General features: G+C 44.2%; 1 protein-coding gene across 3 annotated transcripts in view; it reads right to left on the reverse strand.

Annotated features, from left to right (window-relative positions):
* CDK5RAP2 (CDK5 regulatory subunit associated protein 2) overlaps positions 1-22,352 on the reverse strand; it is a 157,729-nt gene that overhangs the window by 59,395 nt on the left and 75,982 nt on the right. For 2 of the 3 annotated variants that reach the window (XM_070430794.1, XM_070430796.1), the window contains 6 exons: positions 17,399-17,496; positions 13,642-13,772; positions 11,773-11,885; positions 9,551-9,679; positions 4,592-4,687; positions 357-544 (listed from right to left, as the gene is read on the reverse strand). In XM_070430794.1, the coding sequence (XP_070286895.1) occupies positions 357-544; positions 4,592-4,687; positions 9,551-9,679; positions 11,773-11,885; positions 13,642-13,772; positions 17,399-17,496 (755 nt within the window). The remainder of the gene's footprint in view (positions 1-356; positions 545-4,591; positions 4,688-9,550; positions 9,680-11,772; positions 11,886-13,641; positions 13,773-17,398; positions 17,497-22,352) is intronic. The other variant, XM_070430795.1, reaches the window with a different exon arrangement.

Here is a 22,352-nt window from a genome sequence, read left to right on the forward strand (position 1 = left end):
GTTACAACTACAATGGCAGTTTCTCAGCCATTGCGGAAACAGAAGCCATGTCACTGAGACTGATTCCTCTCGCCAACATCCAGACAACCCTGTCTGGGGCTCCTAAGAATGATTCCAAAGGAAGCTTGCTTTCTCCTCTTTATAACGGGCTGCATGGGCTGTGCTGAAGTCCCTCCCAGCCGCTAGCATGCAGCCTGATTACTTAATTGCATGGCTGGCCAGGCTCCTTCCCAGTCATCTCAGGAGCTTTCTCAGGTAAATTACACAGCACCACATGCCAGCTACATCCATTTAGCAAAATGAGAGTTTATTCTCCTCAAACTAGAGACAAAGCAATGCCTAGGCCCCATGTCTACCTGGATTCCAGTAACGACGTGGCCTTCTCATTGATGAAAGGGGCAAGCAGGTTCATAAGCTCGCCTTCCTCCAGACTCTGGTCTCCAGGGCCGCCAGGTATGTGGGCTCCCTCGTAGTCCAAAATATTGGAATCTGTGTGCCTTAAATATCCATTTTTGCAGCCCCCTTTGGAATAATCCTCAGTAATCTGCAAGTCAAAGTATTTTATCAAATAATGGACTCTGGAGGAGGGGAAGAGGGCAGGTGGAAGAGAGAGAAAGGATGGAGAGAGAGAATAAGCAAGTATAAGTAAGGCAGAGAGAACATGAATGAGGGAGGGGAGAGAGGGACACCAAACAGTCTCTTCATGGCAGGGAGACACTCTGGCAAGAGCACAAAGATGTTTAGATCAGTTTCCTCCTCTATAAAATGGGGACAGTAATGCCACCTCCCAAAGTGACCATGAGAACAAGATGAGATGACCAACTCACCTGTGTGTGTGGCTCCGGGTCTTACCCACTACGTCATGTTTCTCCCCTCCTCCCCATGGCCCACTCTTTAGAAGTTCTTCCTAAGAAGGGCACAGAACCCAGGCCATTACCAGTGCTTTGGGCACTTATATATACTTCTGCAATTTAGCCTCCCCATTATGAAACAGAAAGCCCACTTGCTCTTTACAGATACATCCTAATTAGCGTAACTTTGATTTGCCTCATTAGGAAAGTGGAAAGTTCCTCATTCCCATGGAGATGTTATTTCCAGATCCACCTTCTTAGGTCTCGAGGGTCCCAGGGGAGTGGTGCCAAGGATGCATCCAGTTAGAGCCTGTTCTGGGCATGTCTTGAGGTGCTGCAATTAGCATTCTTTCCCCCCTTTCCAATGCTGTAAATTTCTTTACCAATCTATAAATAACTCCCCTCGACTTCATTACTGCTGGTGATATACACTAGCCATCACACCCCTCTCTCCACACTTGTAAAATGATTAAGGTTTTATTTATTTTTTATATCTTTTCATGATCTTTATTTTTTTAATTAAATCTTTATTGTTCAGATTATTACAGTTGTTCCTCTTTTTCCCCCCCATAGCTCCCCTCCACCCGGTTCCCACCTCACCCTCCGCCCTCACCTCGCCCCCCCCCCCCACTGTCCTCATCCATAGGTGCACAATTTTTGTCCAGTCTCTTCCCGCATCCCGCATACCCCTTTCCCCCCCAAGAATAGTCAGTCCACTCCCTTTCTATGCCCCTGATTCTATTATAATCACCAGTTTATTCTGTTCATCAGATTATTTATTCACTTGATTTTTAGATTCACTTGTTGATAGATGTGTATTTGTTGTTCATAATTTGTATCTTTACCTTTTTCTTCTTCTTCCTCTTCTTAAAGGATACCTTTCAGCATTTCATATAATACTGGTTTGGTGGTGATGAACTCCTTTAGCTTTTCCTTATCTGTGAAGCTCTTTATCTGACCTTCAATTCTGAATGATAGCTTTGCTGGATAAAGTAATCTTGGTTGTAGGTTCTTGGCATTCATCACCTTGAATATTTCTTGCCACTCCCTTCTGGCCTGCAAAGTTTCTGTAGAGAAATCAGCTGCCACTCCCTTGTAGGTAACTAACTGTCTTTCTCTTGCTGCTTTTAGGATTATCTCTCTGTCTTTTGCTCTTGGCATTTTAATTATGATGTGTCTTGGTGTGGTCCTCTTTGGATTCCTTTTGTTTGGGGTTCTCTGCGCTTCCTGGACTTGGGAAGTCTATTTCTTTCACCAGGTAGGGGAAGTTTTCTGTCATTATTTCTTCAAATAGATTTTCAATATCTTGCTCTCTCTCTTCTTCTGGCACCCCTATAATTCGAATGTTGGTACACTTGAAGCTGTCCCAGAGGCTCCTTACACTATCTTCGTATTTTTGGATTCTTTTTTCATTTTGCTTTTCCAGTTGGGTGTTTTTTGCTTCTTCATATTTCAAATCTTTGAATTGATTCTTGCAATCCTCTAGTCTGCTGTTGGAACTCTGCATAATATCCTTTATTTCAGTCAGTGTATGCTTAATTTCTAGTTGGTCCTTTTTCATAACCTCAAGGGTCTCACTAGATTTCTTGAGGGTCTCACTACATTTATCGGCGGTCTCACCAGTCTTTTTGAGAGTCTTACTAAATTTATCGGCGGTTTCTAGAAAGTTCTTGAAAAACCTAAAAAGTGTGGTTTTGAACTCTATATCCAGTCGTTTGCTTTCCTCCATTTCTGTCATTTGTGACCTGTTTCTTTGTCTCCGCATTTTTTATGCTTCCCTGTGTTGGTAGAGTGGTTTTGTGTGCTAGGTGTCCTATAGGGCCCAGTGGCTCAGCCTCCCCAATTACCTGAGGTGGACACTCTTGGTGCACCCCTTTGTGGGCTCTGTGCACAGTCTTGTTGTAGTTAAGCCTTGATTGTTGTAGGTAGTATCACTGGGAGGAATTGACCTCTAGGTCAATTGGCTGTGAGAATCAGCTGTGTCTACAGTGGGAGAACTTCTGTGATGAAGACACCCTTATGAGGCAAGACATGCTTCAGTGGAGCTTTGGTGCTCACTGAGTCTGTCCCCTGAGTGTCTCCCTTATGGATCTGAGGAGGTGTAATTGGATGGTTCCACTCTGACCACTGGGTACACAGGCTCTTGGATCTAAGGAGGTGCTAATTTAGCCTCTGCCTAAGGCTACCCAGCAGGAGCTACGAAGAGATCTGCAGATTCCCCTTCCTTGTTTGGGGTTTGGAGGTGCTCAAATGAGGCCCAGCTGTGAAGCAATGCAAGCTGCTGTGGGGCCTTGGGCCTTCTCTTGGAAGTTCTGGGTCTGTCTGGCCCAGCTGCAGTTTGTTGGGTTATTTTCAGATTGCAAAGGGCCAGGGCATTCATATGCAAAAGCCTCTGCGGCAGCTTGGGTGGGGCGGGGTCTCAGGGAATCAACAGGGCGGAGCTAGCAGCTATGGCTGATCCTCAGCCCTGCCTTAAGGCCGCCACCCCCCCCCCCCGCATCTCAGTGTCCCGGTAATTGCTGCAAGCACCTCTGAGAGAAAGCCGCCCTCGAGTTCCGAGTTCTGCCCGGTGCCAGACAGTCCAGTTTCTCCCCGTATGAGTCTAGGTCCCCAGAGACTCACCCGGAACTGGAGTTCAGAGCAGTCGGGGGCTTGTGACTCCCCCCTGATTCAAAAAGACAGCCGCGTCCTCAGTTGCCAGCCCTTGCCACGTGCGCCTCCATACCTCTGCACTTCCGCACGTCCTCTGAGTCTAAGTGTGCTTTTCTCTTTCCTTCTAGTTGTAGAATTTCCACTCAGCCAGCCTTCCTGTGGTTCTGGATGATGTCCGTTTTGTCTTTTAGTTGTATTTTTGAATTTGTTGTGGGAGGCAGCAATTTCCGGTGTTTACCTGTGCTACCATCTTGGTTTTTCTGATTAAGGTTTTAAATGAAAGACAAGACCTACACAAATGAGCTGTTATTTATAGGATCTTGTGTGCCACCAATTTAGTTACTAAATCCATCTAAATAAGCAACCTCCCAAGAAGGAAAAGTCTAGAATACACTAATAAAAATAGTAACCGCTACCATTTACTGAGCACTCAGTATGCATTTCTATGTAAATATCACAAGTCTAACAAGAAGTGTTATTATCTTCATTGATGGGGAAACTTGGGCTTAGAGGCTAAGTAAGGGTTAACCAGGGTCACAGAGATACTGACCGAGACCCAGAATCAAGTCTCATTCCAAAGCCCTGCCTTTTAACAGCTTTGCTCTCCATAACTATCTACATTTTAATGATCTCCCACTCGTGACTCCATGAACTTGAACACTGTGAAGGCTGCAAATGTCAAATCTGCAGCCTCCTAACTCCCACCACATCCCAATCTTTAGGATCTTTTTCAAACGTAGAGAGTGTTTGCTCCAAATATTCAGTATCAATGTGACTGGAGGAACATCCAATGTGGACAGAGTCAAATTCTCATTGGTGCTGGTCACTCAGGAAAGTTACTCTCCCTGTAAAGCCCTATTTTTATTTGCAAGTATATGTTTGTTTACTGTTTCATTACGGGCTCTCCCACCCAGTCAGTGACTTCTGAGAAGGAAGGGACCTAGTCTCTCGGCTCTCCACAGGCACACAGCAGGCACTCAATACAGATGGAATGAACAGGAAACTCATGGGACACATCCCAGACTAGACGGCTGGCTTGGGCACAGAGAGGGGTAGAGGGGATAAGGAGTTAACTGCCGTGTTCCTACCTTATTAGTCTGCTCCAAATGCGGGTCACTCAGGGAAGTACTCTCGTCACCCTCTCCAATTCTGATCGTGTCCTCGTCTTCCTTGCCAGCCGGAAGCTACATGGTGCGTGGAATGGTGTGAAAATGCAACCCAAAAAAGGATGTAGCATGAATATGTATGAATAAGTCAGTGATGACTTTTTTTTTTAAATGCAAAACAAAAACAAACCAAAAAAGAGGCAAAAACAAATGCCAAAGCCATGAAATAAAAATGAACTAAAGTTAGAGTTGCTAGTTCTGGAAATCACACACAGCTGCCTGGGACCAGGCATAATTTAAGGACAAACTCCCCAAGAAATAACTCAAGCTATTTTCCCTGCCCTGGCACGGCCCCCCCTGAGCTGCTGCAAATGGAATATGCTGTCTGTTGTCCTGCCGTTGCTGAATTCACTTTCAGATTACATCAAAGTAACAAGATTTTGGAAAATAGCTATTGATGGGATTGAAAATATCAAATAGCGAGAAAGCAGTAAATGAAATCTATGGTTTATGCACCACTGCTTCTACTTTGCACAGGGCATCAACCTATCTTTGGAGTGTCACGCATCTGAGATGGACAGTCCCAGCAACACTGTCATTTTGCTGACAAATGTCCTCATTGCTAATAAAGAGTATCAGGCTTGCCTGAGGATAACTTCATGCTTTTGAAAACGAAGGACAGTTATTTATAAAAAGTGCATAAATCCCTAATGCTTTAAAGAAGTGCAATTCCCAAAGGTTCTGCAGAATGCAGAACAGGCAGTACAAAGTCCTCAAGAGGGCCAGATCTCTGCTGTCTGGAAGGGTGAAAATTCTAATCATGCAGAACCTGGGTTAACCAAATAAAACATGAGCGGAAAGGTGGCCATACCCAGGGAGGGAATCAGTCACAACTGTCTCAAAAAGTATACCAAACCCCATTTCACCAGTGTTAAAACCACAGACCAAGCGCGGGGTCACTTGCTAGGCATGTTGAACATACGAGATGTCTAGGATTCTAGCACCATAGTTTTATTCTATGAATTTATACATTTAATCAACTACCCATAATTCTCCTAGCCCAACTTAAAATTTTCTAGTCTTCCTTTTAGAGGAAACTCTTGTTTTGGAAGAAGAAAAACAAAACACAGCAAACTAATATCAGAAAAGTCATTTTACAGAAAATATCCCAGGATCAGAATATATTCAATCTAACCACATCCAAATCTGCAATGAGAATCAAATAGAATTGATGATCACAAATCAGATCTGTATTAACTATCAAGCAATAAGCAGACTAAGAATACGTAGGTATACCTATTAGGGCATACAAGTTTCTAAATATAGGGGAGGAACGCACTCCTGCTATTGGCTTCTTCCCTCATTATTAAAACTTTCTCAGTTATATAGATCAATCAGGACTGTTAAACTTGTTAGTGAGAGTATAAAATGTTAAGCCACTATGGAAAAATGCTGGCAATTTCTTATAAAACCAATAACCCAATGATCCAAGAATCCCACTCCTAGGTATTCATCAAGAGAACAAGAAACATGTCCACATAAAGGTTTGCATATGAATATACATATCAGCTTTTATAACAATATCCAAAACCCAGAGACAATCCAAATGTTCATCAATAGCAGAATGAATAAACATACTGTAACTTATTCATATATTAGAATACTACTGAGCAATAAAAAGAAATAAACTGTTGATTCATGTAACAACATGGACAAATCTCAAAAACATGCTGAGTAAAAAAGCATTACACAAAAGAAAGCATCTTTATGGTTCCGTTTATGTAAAGGCACAGTCCAGGCACAACTAATCCAGGAGAACAAGATGAGAGAAGTGGACAGGGTGAGGATGGGGATTGAAGGGCCATGATCTTCCTAGGGATTGGGGTTACAAAGGACATACATTTGTAAAAGTTAGCAAATGTAGACTTACAGTTTATTCATGTCACTGTATGCAAATTTAACCTTAAAGAAAAAATGACTACAAAACATATTAAGTTAAAGATAAGCATGTTGGAGCACTTAGGGGAAAGTGTACTGATGTTTGTATATTAAAATTTATCAAAAAGATAAACTGAGTGATGATGGACAGGTGGGAAATGTTAAAATAATTTAGATCAGGGGTCCTCAAACTACAGCCCGCGGGCCACATGCAAATACAAATATTGTATTTGTTCCCGTTTTGTTTTTTTACTTCAAAATAAGATATGTGCAGTGTGCATAGGAATTTGTTCATAGTTTTTTTTTAAACTATAGTTCGGCCCTCCAACGGTCTGAGGCACAGTGAACTGGCCCCCTGTTTAAAAAGTTTGAGGACCCCTGGTCTAGATGGTGAGACTACCCTGATTATAGTCTGCTCAAATCACTACCGTATGTCAATTCTCTCTATCTCCTTTTTTAAATCCTCACCCACGGGGTTTTTTAAATCTTTATTGTTGAAAGTATCACATATCTCCCATTTTTCCCCTATTGACCCCTTCTGACCCGCCCCCAACCCCTGGTGATATTTTTTATTGATTTTGAGAGAGAGAGAAAGGTAGAGAGAAAGAGAAAGAAAAATATCAATGTACAAGAGAAACATCAATCGGTTGCCTCCCATCAATACGTGCCCAAACGGGATCGAACCCACAATCTAGGCATGTGCCCTGACCAGGAATTGAACCTGCAACCTTTTTGGTACACAGACTGTCGCTCCAACTGAGTCACCCAGCTGGGCCTGTATGTCAATTCTCAACCATGTTTTTCTATAATACATAAATTAATAACCAGTAAATAAATGTAAAGAAATAGGAGCAACCTCATGAGAGATTTTAAATGCACTGTAAAACAAAAGAACACCTGTGCATGGTCTTTGTGGGTGGTCTGAAGTAAACTGCCAGGCACAGGGCAGCAGCGGGCTGCAGCAGCTGGAGGGAATCCACGCCACAGCAACCATTTTGAAGATGAACCTGACCAACTGTCATCAAGGGCCTCCTACTATTTGGACCCCTTTGTCAAATTAAAAGTTGTGGCAGGAGGGCATATAAAAATAAATGATATGCCTATTTTATATCTAAATCTACTAGTATTTGTACTTCAGACCTAGTAACTACATATCTGGAAATAAAGCCTAAGGAAAAAAATCCTAAACCCAGAAAAAATTTGAGTCCAAAGGCACTCAGCAGGTAAATTTAAATAGTGAATCACTGAAAACAATCTCCATGTTCAGCAACAGCGAGGCAGTTAGTTAAATTTCAGTGCATTCATAAGATGCTGTAACATAACAGTGACTGGAAAAACACAAGAAACAAAACTGTATAGATGTCTTGTGGGCATGCACGTGTCCATACACACAAACAGAGAAGGAAAGATGCCAAAATGCGAGTTAACTGTGAGTGTTTTCAAGTGACAGGATTATGGGGTGATTTCTTTTCTCTGTTTTCCAAGTATTGGGTAATGCTGTGGGTTAATTAAATATTGGAGAAAAATACCGAATTTATCATACAAACTATATTTGCCTTCGCTGTTTTCCTTTTCTGATTTCTAGGCTCCCAGAGAGCAGGATCGGTGCCAGCCCCACTCTGCAAGCCCTGCTGCTCAGAAGAGGCGTGGACACAAGCACATCCAGTGTTCCTGCCTCCTTCTCACAAAGGAGAACCATGCGCCCTCCCAGGGAGGCAGCCGCCCCTCCTTGTCACCCACCCTCACCCCTCACTTCTCCTCCCTGGGCTCAAGGTTGTTGTGGGAACATCCCCCTTCCCATTGCGGGGATGGCGGGAACTATGCTACAAAGGACAAGGCTACTCACAGGGAACATCAAATTGAAGTGCAATCTGACATATTACTCAAATCTGAACCGGCTGGTATGAAGACCTCAGAGTGGGAAGAGAAAAAGGCCTCTGTTCTCCAAAGGACACAATGGGACATTTAACAGATTTTTCAAAGGACAAATGAACAAACAAACTTGCCATTTACCACTCAAATGAAGTAGGTGAAGAATGAGCTGCTTATTAAAAATGCTGCCTTGGAGAAAAGAAGCCAAGAGACTTGTTTCTCCCTAAATGAATCGCCGATATTCTTGGTTTTCAAAATGCTCCGGAGCCCTGGAGGCTTAGATCAGTAACATTCCCTCTCCAAGACAGCAGATGGCCAGCGCAGCTTCAATACCTTTGAGCATTTCACACGTGGAAGGTGGGAGGAGACAGCTTAAAGCCAACAAATCTTATGATGTGGCAATGAGACGTCCATTGACATGACATGCCAGGCTGGTTCAAGACAACTCTGACCAAGAAGATTCCAGGGGCCCCAAACAGGCCCACCTGCATTTCAGCTGAGAACAATTCGTCTTCTGAAAAAGGCTAAAAGATGCAGGGGGTAAGGCTCTTTAAGCAGAGAGTTGGGCCAAGTTAGGGGCGAAAGGAAGGAAACAACAAACTCTGCCTCACTGTCACAACTGTGGGGTCCTCCCATCGTACACCACGGGCTGAGAACAGAGAACATCAAAGGCAACACATCGCAAAGATGAGCAGAGACCAGAGTCACCAGGGTGAACAAGGCTTCCCTGGTCCTTCCTCGGAGCAAACTAACAGAATGGGCCTCTCTCCCTCGGGACACAATCCCAGGGAACTACAGGCTGCATCTACACTACCGAAATTATCTGGGTGATTTGGCAACTCTCCAATCCCTCAGACCTCACCTCTCTTCCAGATGTGCCATCTGCAGCACAGACCTCAGGGCCGGGCTTGGAGTCAAAGGCATCACAATGTTCTGATCGTGTCCATGCAAACATGGCCCAAACTTGAGGAAGCCTGTGGACAGACCTGCTGACCCGAGAGGGCCCTCAAAACCCCAACCACAGCCGAGGGAATTTCTCTAGAGGCTCCCCAGGACAGGTGCAGTCTTGAGAAATCTGGGGGGGTTGTTATTTTTTTGTAATTAGCACATGACAAGGTCGGCTTTTCTTACCTCCACTTGTTCTGTTGACTCAAGTCTGTCATCCCCCTGGAAGCCCAGGCAAGAGAGGTCAAAGATGGTTTTCTTCAGGTGCTGGTTGTCTGTATACAGTTCCTTCACGAGCTGTATGAGGTCGCTGACCTAGGAGGTAGGAGAGAGAACTGGATACCCACAAGCAGACTTCAGCTTCCCAGGACCACACTCCTGGGCACAGACCTCCCTACTGAGCAGACCTTTCAGCAGCACAGCTTGGAGAACCAGGCGGTCTGATTCCAGGCTTCAGGCTGCCCTGAGGACAGTGGGGGGGAAACACCAGCATGCCTGTCCTCTAATCCCAGAGCCAGAACTTCACAGTAGAGGTGCTGGGCAAGTGGCCTAAGCTAAGCCTCCAATTCCTCATCTGTGGAATGGGTTACTGCGAGAATTGAGTCAGATCATGGTCTCAGTGCACTAAAGTCCTTGGTACAGCTAATAACAGTTAACACTACCTTGTACTTGAGGCCCCCGGAGGAAAATGCCCGAGAATGAAGTTTCTGAGACTGTCAGAGCCTTACTTTACAGCATCGCCTTCTTTGTACACTTACCTAGCAGTGTCAGTAATAATAATAGTCTTCAATTACAAAGCAATTTACAGCTACTAAAATACTCCCACAAGCTTGAGTCGATTATTCTTTTCAAAAATCTTGAGGAAGTGGATAGACTAGTATAATTATCCCCATTTTACAATGAAGAGCCTGAGGTGGAAAGACCTTCACTGCCCTAGGTCCCACAGCTGGGGGTGCCTGGAGAACAAATGGCAGGTAACAGCCAACGCGCCTCACCATGTGGGAAAGGGCAACTGCCTCCACAGAGGCACAGCCGGGCTGGAGCTGAGATCCGGAAGCTCCCAGCCCAGTGCTCCTCCTTAAGGTACAGGTCTTGCTAGGCCAGGTACATAAGCAATTGAGCAGACACCACCTTTGTTCCCAGCAAGTTTCAAATCCCAATGGCCAGTAATTTCCCAAGGACTTCTTAACGGGGTAATCATTAGCCCCTCAAGTAAAGTGGGAAATCCTACCCACCCAGACTATCTATAGCAGACGTGCAAAATACACCAACACCTGAGTACAAACTGAACCCGATCCTCAAGGTTATAATGGGCAATGTGAGATATTCTGATCCTATAAACACTATGTGACACTTACCACATGCCAACCAAATGAACAACTTCCTGCCCTTAACACAGTCACGTAGGTACTAGCAGCAGCTATATCGTCCCCATTTTCTTTACCTTAAATGCCTCATGCTCCTTGCTTTACTCCTCCCACAATACTGAAATTTTCATAATTCTCATTTCTACTAGTATTTCTTACTTCTATGCCTTACACCGGCTATTTTCCCCTTTTCTGCTAAAAAAAAGCCCTCTACCCAGACAAGCTCCTATCCATTCTTCAAAACCCACTTCAGGGCCTCACTTATGCTGAGACGCTTTCTCCCCAACCCCAATAGTTAACCTTTCCTTCTCTGCTACCTCCACACCCTGCACATCTGCCTATTACAGCAACCCCTGCACTCCACATTGCAATTCCTTATTTACAAGTCTATTCACTCTATCAGAATGTAAATTATTCCAAGACAGAAACTGAATCTGTCATACAGGTATGATAATTTTACAATAAAACAGTCTCCTCTGAGCTCACACTTCCTATTCTTATTCTATTCTTAGAACCTTGAAATATTAAACCACTCTAACCACATCAACAATCAACAGATTGAAAAACCTTTTCAGTTTTAAAAAAGAGTTATTGATCAAACTTGAACGTTTATTCTTTCAAAAAGCATCTATTAACTCCCACTACGTGTGCCAGGTACTGGAAAACCAGAGATAAATGGAGTGCTCACGGCCTAGCAGAGGAAATAGACAACACCCCGATAATTGTAGGCCCGCATGCGAAGGGAATCGATGTGCCTGGTACAAGAAGAGAAGTGAGCGACCTGAGGGAAAGGTGGCCCAACTCCTCGTGGACGGACTGGAGAGCATGTCCTACAGCAGCTCGAGCTGGGCTGGTCCTTGAGCCTAAGGAGTGTATCAGACCTGGGGAGGGCTCTCCAGCTAACGCGCATGAAGGAGCAAAGGCAAGCAGGGAGGAGAGGGAAGAAAGGAGAGAAAGGGGGTTTGAGAATCTTACAGCTCTGATCAGGAACCCAAGAGACAACAAATAACCAAAAGAGCATTGAAAGTAACAGGCAAATACCTTTTTCTTAAGTTCTTCTTGAGAAAAATGCTCCACTTGAAACCGATTGTGCTCTTCAAGGCAAATACTTAGATAAGATGTTTGATCACTATAAAATGAAAATGGTTCTTCTGCTAAAAAGAAAACAAAGTGGCGGGAGGAGAAAAAGAAAATCAGAAATAGATCCTTCCAAGATCAGTCCCAGTGCAATCCATCTCTGGCAGTTTGAGTTGGGTGGGGGTGGGGTTAGAGGGACAGAAGTATTCATAGGGAGTCTAAGCTTTGGAGCAAAAGTAATTTTCCCTTCTTTCTCTACAGGCTGATGTCTCAAAGTGTGGTTTCATCATGGGCTGCAGAAGCTTTCACTGTAGCCAATTCTGAATTATAATTTGCATATCAAGTGTTGTGCCTGAGTGGCACAAGAAAGTGGTGATTTCAGTTTAAAGGAGGGAATGATTCTGTTTAGGTGAGAATACAGGAAAATTAGATGTGACCTTCAAGGGTAGAACTCAAGGGAAATAAATGCCTAATGTATTTTTTTACTGGCCCCAGAGCCTCCATGGTAGCGAGCATACCCAGTGCAGAAAATGCCTGCTACATCTTAGATAAGAGAGTCGAGTCCCCTACATAAGGGCCCGCTTGCTCTGCAGCAGCCGTCTTCAACCAGTGTTCCACAAGAATGTTTAAAACATGCAATACCCGACTATGTAGTCAGGGGCACTGACCTCTTTCCCCTTAGATTGTCAAATAGAAAAATGACAACAGCCAACACAACAATAGCCGTCCAGTGGTGTGAATAAACCAAAATTATACCCTTTTGTTGTTGTTGTTAGATCAGCAAAAAAAATATATTTTTGGTGTGCTGCAGAATGTTATAGTTAGTTTATGTGCCGTGAGATGAAAACAGCTGAAATTGCTGCTCTGCAGCAAAGGTCACATTCTAATAGGGAGGGAAGGCGCAGGGAAGGGGCAGGCTGTTTACTGAGCGAGGCACATCCACAGACACGACCTCATTTAACACACGGGGTAACAGCTGCTACACTTAATGCACTAGGAAGAGCTGCACTTCAAAGGAAGATGTCCTGGCTCACATCTGGGTAAACCAAGTCCCACTCCACCCCTGAGCCTCATTTCTTCATCTGTAAAATAAAGTCAATACCTACTCTACCTAAGGAGATAATTGTCAGGATCAGGGATGAGAAGTTAATTGCCTGGCACTGTGCCTTGTACATAGTAGTTGCTCAAGAAATGGTAAGCCCACCACTATTACCAATTTATCCCACACATGCCAGGCTAGAGATACAGAAAGGGAGAAGATTCCAAGCCAGACACTAAGTGTCTCAGGTTCTAGGAAGGGAGAGGGCCAAACATTCCTGTGAGAAGCACAGCAATCCAAGAACCACAGGACCCTCATCTTGCAGCCCTCCCTAAATGAGTCCACTGCGGTCACGACAATGCAAAAAGCAGTGTTTGAATATGAAGCAGCAACCTCACCCTCACGTGTCTGTAGTCCGGGCTCTGCATGGGGTGCTGTGGGAGGCAGAGCCCGGACGTTCTGGGCCGCCAGGGCTGTTGTAAGGGGTATTGTAAGGTTCCAAGGTCACCTGGAACTAGAAGTATCAAATGCTACAGAACCCAGGAGAGGCAGAGGGAAACAGTCCTGCAGCAGAGCTCTGCAGAATTCACACATTTGCTGGGTCTTCCACTATGAAGACCGAAGCCAGACGGCTACAGACTGGGAGAGAAAACACTGACAGTCACCATGAAAAAGGACCCGCAGATGAAATCCTGTGGTGACTCATGTCCTACTGGAGTTTAGGACTCCCTTAGAGTCCAGTCCCAGTCCTCCAAGTGGAAAAACCAAAGAGAAATAAATACAAGAGCGTGTACCTTCCCGCCTCCGTATTTCACTGATCTGTTCCTCCAGCGTCTTTTGCAGATTCCGATAGGTGAGCACATCCCGCTCCAGCTGCTTCCGCAGGGCAAGGATGCTGTTTAACTCAGCCTGCAGGTTGCTGACACTTGGTAAAATAAGACAACAGAAATTAAAAAACAGACCCATTTGTGCTTTAAGATGCAAAACCCTGCCAGCCTTCCCTTTGATTTTTATGTCATTTGTGGTTGTTTCTGTTTATAAAAGTAAATATGGCCAAAACCGGTTTGGCTCAGTGGATAGAGCGTCGGCCTGCGGACTGAAAGGTCCCGGGTTCGATTCCGGTCAAGGGCATGTACCTGGGTTGCGGGCACATCCCCCGTGCGAGATGTGCAGGAGGCAGCTGGTCGATGTTTTTCTCCCATCGATGTTTCTAACTATCTATCTCTCTCCCTTCCTCTCTGTAAAAAATCAATAAAATATATTTAAAAAAAAAAAAAAGTAAATATGTTTATTATAGGAAATTTAAAGATAAGACAAAAGAATAAACAAAACAAAAATTACCATGATCCCACTACCAATAAACACTTGGCAGACTGTATTTCCTCCCAATCTTTCCCCGAGTATTATCACAAGGTTGAAATGGATGTGCAATGCTAAGTTGTGTGTTCCTCACTTAAATATTTCCCTACACGTTTGGAAATTGTTTGCAAACATCACTTTTTGACTCTGTAGCATTAACTCCTCCCCTATCAGTGCACATCGGGATCACTTCCAGGTTTTTGCTACAGATGGAAATAAGTGAAAATAGTTTCACTCTGCAGAATGTCTCTGTTGGGAAATGCCTGTGAGGGCTTGGGCATAAAAAGGGAGGCTCTCCGGAGCCCGGTGTCACCTGGCCCCCAGGCTTCAGAAGAGAGGAGACAAGAGAGAATGTCTGTGTGTCACTCCAAAAGGAGGTGGTACAGGGTAAGGGTGAGGGACAGGAAGGGAGAAAAATGAAGAACAAAGAAAGTCAATAAAAAGAGGGAGGGAAGGACCAAGTTAAAGACCAAGAGAACTCCACTGTGGTTGGTCAGCCCCGCCCACATACATGGTGGAATGGGTTATCTTAGGAGGGAGAGCCAAGTATGACATCAGGGTCACTGTGACACAGTGCTAAGCTATATAGAGAGCAACCTGGAACTCAGAGGAGGCCATGAAAATGCACACCTCCCAGAACTGGCACTGACCTTGGGGAGGACTGTCCAACAGAATCCCTCTGACGATGGAAATGTTCGGTATCTGCACTATCTAATACAGCAGCCACGAGCTAAAAGCGCCTACAGAGCGTTTGAACTGTGACTAGCACACCGAAGAACTAAATGCCTAATTTTTTAAAATTTAAACTTAAATAGTCACATGGTTAGTGGCTCCTAGTTGGGCCATGCACGTCCACAGGAAGGACTGTGAACTCCTACTGCTGTGCACACGGCAGGGGTCTGAACTGTTACCCCAGCTCTCAGAGGAACAGAGACCCCAGCCGAAATCGGAGTAACATAAACAACGCTTCACTGAACTCGGTGCCTAAGCCTTGTTCCACACTCAGGTTAGTTTCTTAAGACAAGTTCCCAGCAGTGCAATGACAGTCAAACTATATGAACATTTCTCGAGACTACCAAAACACACTAACGCGTCAGAAAGCCTCCTTTTTCGGACACCAAGTAATGTATCACTCTCTACCCAGCATCTGACCCATCGTTCCCTGAGAGTGTCCATCAGCACTTTGGAACTGTCTATGTGGCTTTTTCTAGGAAGAGGGCCCGTAAGCTTTCAACAGACTTTTCAAAAGGAGTCCACACCCCGAAACAGATACAAGCTATTGCTCTAAGTATATGTGCTGCAGACTCAAGCCCCACTTCTCCTTCACAAATTTCTTTCAGCTCCATCCACCGGACTGCACACATAAATCAACATATATTGGAAGGAAAATAAACCATTATGTCTAATCTTCTATGCTCACTGCTTTGACGACGGCTCATTGTGAAGCCGTCTTCTTGCAAAGCCAGGGGCCCTACCAGCAACTTGTACCTACTTCCATTTCAAGACAATCATAATGACCAATTTGTCAGGCTGATGGAAAACCTTCCAGAGTGTCACAGCGCAGCACGCGCTTGGATACGGCTGGGCTGCAGACACATTTAACCAGGAAAAAGAAAAAAGGAGATTGTTTTAGCAAAGCTTGTGCGATTAGGGCTGGGAAAGCTAACTGCTTCGCTCCCTCTTCCATTCGCTGCTGCACCCCTGTCTATTATTTATGTTTCCCCAACTCCAGAGTCTTTTCAAGGTGCAGGGATTTGGTGGAACAAAAGAAGCAAAGGAAGTAAAAGCCCTGTGCATTCCTCTCTCTGGAACGTGGTAGGGAAAGAGGCAGAAATGAGCAGTCAGAGACCCAAGCACCAAAAGGCAAACCACCAACAGCTAGCTCCATGACCTCAGGCCTTAGTCCTAATTTCCTCCTCTGTAAAACAGGGTGGTATCTTTCCTTCAAGATTGTCTTGAGGATTAAATGAGGTGTTATATGGGAAAGAACACAGCATAGTGCCCAACACATACTAAATACTCACCACATTATTTCCTTCCTTCCACATATCCTGAAAACTCCCCCCAAAAGATAACATTTGTAAGCCAAATGTCTGATTCTCATGAGTTACATCAGTGATTCCCATCTGGAAACAATCCTGGCACCCAGGGAACAAGTGGCAATATCTGCAACACTGACAGTTGTCACAACTGGGGCGTGGAAGGGAGCTACCGGCATGTGGTGGAGAAAGTCAGAGCTCTTGCTAAATGAGACAATGCACAGCCCCTCCTAACAAAAAATTACCCAGCCTCAAATCCCAATAGAGCCAAGCATGAGAAAGCTAAGTCCCAGGGAAGCGAAAACTGTCCGAGTTCTCAAGAGACATCTCGGGAAGGGCAGAGGCTCGGGAGCCAGGGAGGTCTGAGCTCTGGTTGTTCCAAACTGTAGACGCCTGACCACCTCCAAGAACTGACTTCCACTCCTTGCCCCATCTAGTCCCACCCCTGCCCCAACCAGGAAGCCATGGCAATCTTGTTCCACAGTATCTCTGTCCACTTCCTCTGCTTCTGTGCTGTTTTGAAATGAACCCGACATCATCCCTTTCACCAGTTACTATCTTGGTGCATAGAGAGATGATTTCTTACTATGAGAAATCACTGAGGCCACCCCTGTATTTACAGATGGGCAAACAGCGGCCCAGGGCAGGCCACTTGTCTGTGGACACAGAGCTAGGGCTACGACAAGACCTCTAGCCTGTAATCAACTCTCCTCGCCACACTCCCAGGCACCAAATCATCCCAGCAATTCTGTAAAGACACAAGTCACTTGAGTGAGTTGTGGGGTTCTGTCACTCATCATCCATGTGACTTTGGACAAGTCGCTTAACCGTTCATGGAAAATGCTTTATGGAAAACAGGAATAACAGTATTACTTACCTCACAGAACTGCTGAGGATCACTGGAGATAATACATAGAAGCACCTTCTAAATCTATAATAATGTATTATAAAAATCTGAGTGAAAATCCTAAATTTATTGTCAAGAGTCAGACAATTCTTGCTAGAAAATAGGTATATCTGGCTTAAACAAGGCAGTCACCATCCAAGCACTTTGAGCTTCCTAGGCAAACTTTGCTGCCTCAGAAACAACCAGCACTTATTCAAATAAGTGCTCACACTCACATATGTGTGATGTCCAAACAGAAACCCTTACCTGTCTGAGTCCTGCAGAGATTTTACCAGGTGGGCATAGATGTCCTGCTCTTTCTTTAAGACCTGAATCAGCTCTTCATAGTCTAATTGTTGCTTTTCCTGGAAATGACAATGGGTATCTGACATTAAGAGAAGAATTTTAAAAGAGCACATCCTTACATTATGCAAACCTAGGTGGGTGCTTCTGGTTTCTAAATCCAAACAAAGGTGATCCCTAGTGCCGGGCTCTGGATCAGGCCACGGTCAGTGAGCACCACCTGCAGGAGGAGTGGGGAATGACCGGCCATCACTTCCCTCTGAATAAAGTGGAGCTGTGCTCCCAACACTTAAATAGCTATCACAGAGAACCATCATAGTTACCCTATTTGCCCATCATCAAATAGCCATCCCTCAGAGCTTCTGGTTATTATTTTCACAACACTATAGAGAATGCCTTTCCACACTGCTCTTGTTCAAAAAAAAATTTTCTAAACCCAAACCTGACAAGTATTAGGAATAAGGGACTTAAATTCAAGTAGAAGAGGTCAAGTGAGTCGTGCTTTACAGGCATCCGAACAGAGTGATGCTACCAGTACAGATACCTGACTGGAGCTCTGCACCTAGCAGCTACGTAACCCAGGTAACTAGTTAACAAACCCCTATGAGCTTTAGTTTCCTCATGTATGCACTGCGGATGTAATTTTATGAATTAGCCTTCACAAATGTGAATTTTTATTTTATTGATTTTTTTTAGAGAGAGGAAGTGGGGGAGAGAGAGAGGGAGAAACATCGATTCATTGTTCCATTTATTTATGTATTCATTGGTTGATTCTTGTATGTGCTCTGACCAGGATCGAACCCACAACCTTTTCGTATCGAGACGACACTCTAACCAACTGAGTTACCCAGCCAGGGCACTATGAATTTATTTTTAAGGTTCAAATTTTGTCTCTGCCTCTTACCAGTTCTGGGACCTAGGAGGTTATTTACTGAAGCCTTGGTATTCCATCTGTAAATGGTAAACAATAACCACCACCTCGTGGAGTTATAGAGCAGATAAAGTTAAATGTGTACTATAAGGGATCCCGAGAGAAATGGTCAATGCCAGTATTGGGGCAAGAAAATCAAGGACAACACAATTCTGTAATACCAGGAAAGATGGAATTGCTTAAATAATGATGCAGTGTGTTTCCAGAAGGACAAAGGAGCCAGTCTGAAAAGGCCACGTCTGGCCCTGGCCTGTATGGCTCAGTTGGTTGGGTGTCATCCTGTGCACTGAAACATTGCCAGTTCAATTCCTGGTCAGGGCACATGCTGGGTTGTGAGCTTGATCCCTGTGGATGGCATGCAGGAGGCAGCCAAACAATGCTTCAACATTTCTCTTTCCCTCTCCCTTCCTCTCTCTCTCTCTAAAAAAAAAACACAAACAAACAAACAAAAATCAGGCACTCCTCCTCCCGGGAGCATGCCTGTGCCTTTTCCTTTTCCTTTGCCTTCCCCTTCCTCTTCTCCCTCCTTCCCCCTCTCACTCCCTGCCCTGGCATGTTACCATTATCTTCCTCACCCCTAAGCGCTAAGGGCCCTTCCTTTACCTCCATAACTTTTTCCTAAGGCCATTTCTTCTAGGAATTACTTCTTCTACCTCTGTGATTTATCAAAAAATGTTCTCTTAAAGTTAAAAAGAAATCAATAAAAAAAATTTTTTAAGAAAAGGCCAACTCTGGAATAATTTGAGCATCAAAATAAATAACAGTAGTAACATTATAACCTACTGAATAAAATATGAATTCTTGAGTCCATATTGATATGAATAAATGAATAAATGGGAAGAAGAGTGCGCTTTTCTTTAAAGTAGAACAACAACTAACAAATGTAGAAGGAATGATGGAATTAGAAAACTCACCATTTGCCAACCATCGTGGGAATTAATAATTCAGCCAAGAAACATGAAAGGAAACTAGTGGGTGAAAGTTTGAAGATCAAGGTTTTTACATAAATTCAGAACCCCCCCCCCCCCCCCACACACACACACACACACATAAAAATACTTCTTAATTACAAATGAAAATAACTATAGCTGAGACACCTGGCAGGCACCATCTTCAAAAAGTTATCAAAGTCAGCGTGGCCAGTAATGGGACAAATTGAAATCATGTGCCATCGGACAGGACACAATGAGAACACAGCATCGCACCTGTGATATTCCTGCCAAAGATGCCTAGCCACCTGTTTATGGGTCTGAGGGCTCCTTGTGGGCAGCACAGTGCCTGGCACAGATCAAACGCTGCCACAATACGTGCAGACCTGATGACTAAATAACTAAGAGGCAACACAGGGACCCACATGAATCTTAGGAGCACAGAGTCTTGTGGATATTTTGCATAATGGAGTCAGAGTGAGTCAACATCTTCCTAGAAGCAAAATGTTCACCCTTGTTAAATAAATGAACTCTTTGGAGCCATTTGAGCCATTTCATCAATCACCTATTCCCTTGTGTTGAATCATGCCCCATTAGAAAGAGCTGACAAACCAATGGGTCTCCTTGGCATACAGGCAGAGGGGTACCAGGAGGGCAGTAAGGAGAGGCACCTCTGAGCAGGAGCAACCTCCACGCTGTCCCTCCAAACAAGAAACAACCCAGACAGGAGGCCACTCATCCCACAGGAGACACGATCACCACGCATCTACTGTGTCTGACTCTGCAGTTTGTTCTCTGCAGCCCAAGAATACCACCCAGCCAGCTCACCACCATCCCCTTGGCCCATCTGAGAACTGTCCCTAAAACACAGGGACGAGAGAGGGAAGACCCCTCTCTCCTCTGCGAGCCAGACCCTGGGTCCTCACGAAACTAGTATGATTCTCTCCAGAGATTCAGAAATGTGAACTGAAACACCATCAGTCTGGGAGTTGCTGGGTGTGACTCATGTCAAAGACAGAGTCCTAACCCTGGCCAGTGCTGCTCACTAGTTAGAGCATCAGCCTACAGACTGGAGGGTAGAGAGTTAGATTCCCAGTCGCAGGTAGGTGTGTGGGCGTGCAGGAGGCAACCAACTGATATGACTCTCACACTGATGTGTGTGTGTGTCTCTCTCTCTCTCTCTCTCCCTTCCTCCTCTCCCTTCCTTCCACTCTCTCTAAAAATCAATGGAAAAACTATCCTCAGGTGAGGATTAACAAAAACAAAACAAAATAAATAAATAAAAAGACAGAGCCCTAGGGTGAAGCTTCTGTTGTCCATGGGCCTGGTGCAGGTTCACTCTCCCCAGGCATGGCTGCTGGACTCTCCCCTGGCATCTGCGACACCCTCCTTATGCTACCAGTAAACACTCCAGTTCACTGCTAATTTGCTCAAACTACTCAATGCTGTATATTATGTTGCTGGCAACCAAAAGAACCTTAACTAATACACTACATTATTTCTAATCCTCTCGGGAAATTAGCATGGAATTCTCCATTTTACAGATTAGGAAGGTGAGTTCCAGAGAGATTAAGAGACCTGACCCAAAGTCCCAGAGCTAATAAGTAGCAGAACTGACATTCCAACACCAAAGCCGGGCATTTTCTACCCTGCCCCAGCTTTCTTAACAACATGAAGGAAACACATGCAATGTGTTGACCACAATTTGAAGAGATAGTAACAAGAGGACTTAATGGCTCACTTCTTGATAATGAGGGCAATTTAGTTGCCTGGTAGATGGGTGGTGTCTCTCTTGGTAGCTATGACACAGCCCTGCAATAAAGATATTTAATACTCAGGAACTTCAGCAGCGATGTTCCAAACATGTCAACAGCCAGGATCTAAAAAGCTCTGGCTGCTGCAAGTTTAATATGGTCAGTGGTTTTACTCTCTGTTCTTCAATTCCCTGAGCATCCAGCATTCATTCTCAGGATCACACAATAATTAGAAGGGAAACAGACTGCCCAGTGTAGATGGGGACATCATTACAGCCTCAAGTTCTTTGTAGAAATGGGAAGAGGATAAAACCTAAATTAACACAAAATGGCCAAGGGCATAGCAGAAGAAATCCACATTTTCTACAAATAAAGAACTGCAATCTGAAAAGTATACCTTTGGGAGTGGCGGGGGCGGGGGGGCGGGGGGAGGGGGGGGACTATAGCCCCTAACAGTTGGGATTTCTTAAACTGACACCTTGAAATTTACAATTCCTAAATGATAACTTATAAATCAGAGGTCCTCAAACTACGGCCCGCGGGCCACATGCAAATACAAATATTGTATTTGTTCCCGTTTTGTTTTTTTACTTCAAAATAAGATATGTGCAGTGTGCATAGGAATTTGGTCATAGTTTTTTTTAAACTATAGTCCGGCCCTCCAACGGTCTGAGGGACAGTGAACTGGCACCCTGTTTAAAAAGTTTGAGGACCCCTGTTATAAATCCTTATCCATAATTTGCAATTAGTCTTGCAGAATAGAATTAAAACCTTTGCTAAAATACTTAGGCATTTTGCACAATAATTTAAACATCAGGTTCTAAATATAAGGGAAATGCCCATGAAATGACTTTATACTTGTGGTTATATGAAAGTACAAACACCACCCAGACCAAAAAAAACTAAACACAGAGAGGTGCAGATCATCCAACTCAGACTGTTCACTAGATTCATGAACATGTTATTCAACATTTACATACTTTTTACATGACTAAAACATGATGCAAAATACCAAAATTTAACTAAATGTGTCCATCTAGAACACCTGATCGGGTGCTATCTTGTTTCAAAATAGACTGTACCTTAGACAGGTTAGAGTGTATCCTAATACCCAACTAAATTTGGTCAAAATAAAATAACTATACGTAGGTTAGAATTACAAAATGTCAGTCCTGTGAGGTTTAGTTATCGGATTTACCCAACGAAGTGACATAGCCAAGAGAGGAATCCAGGCCTGCAGACTTCTGGCCTGGCTCTAGCTCCTCACTAATCTATGCTGACACTCTTATTCCAAAGACACAGAA

The sequence above is a fragment of the Myotis yumanensis genome, unplaced genomic scaffold (assembly GCF_028538775.1).
Source record: "Myotis yumanensis isolate MYYU_CA2020_CCGP unplaced genomic scaffold, mMyoYum1.0.hap1 SCAF_12, whole genome shotgun sequence".
Taxonomy (NCBI): domain Eukaryota; kingdom Metazoa; phylum Chordata; class Mammalia; order Chiroptera; family Vespertilionidae; genus Myotis; species Myotis yumanensis.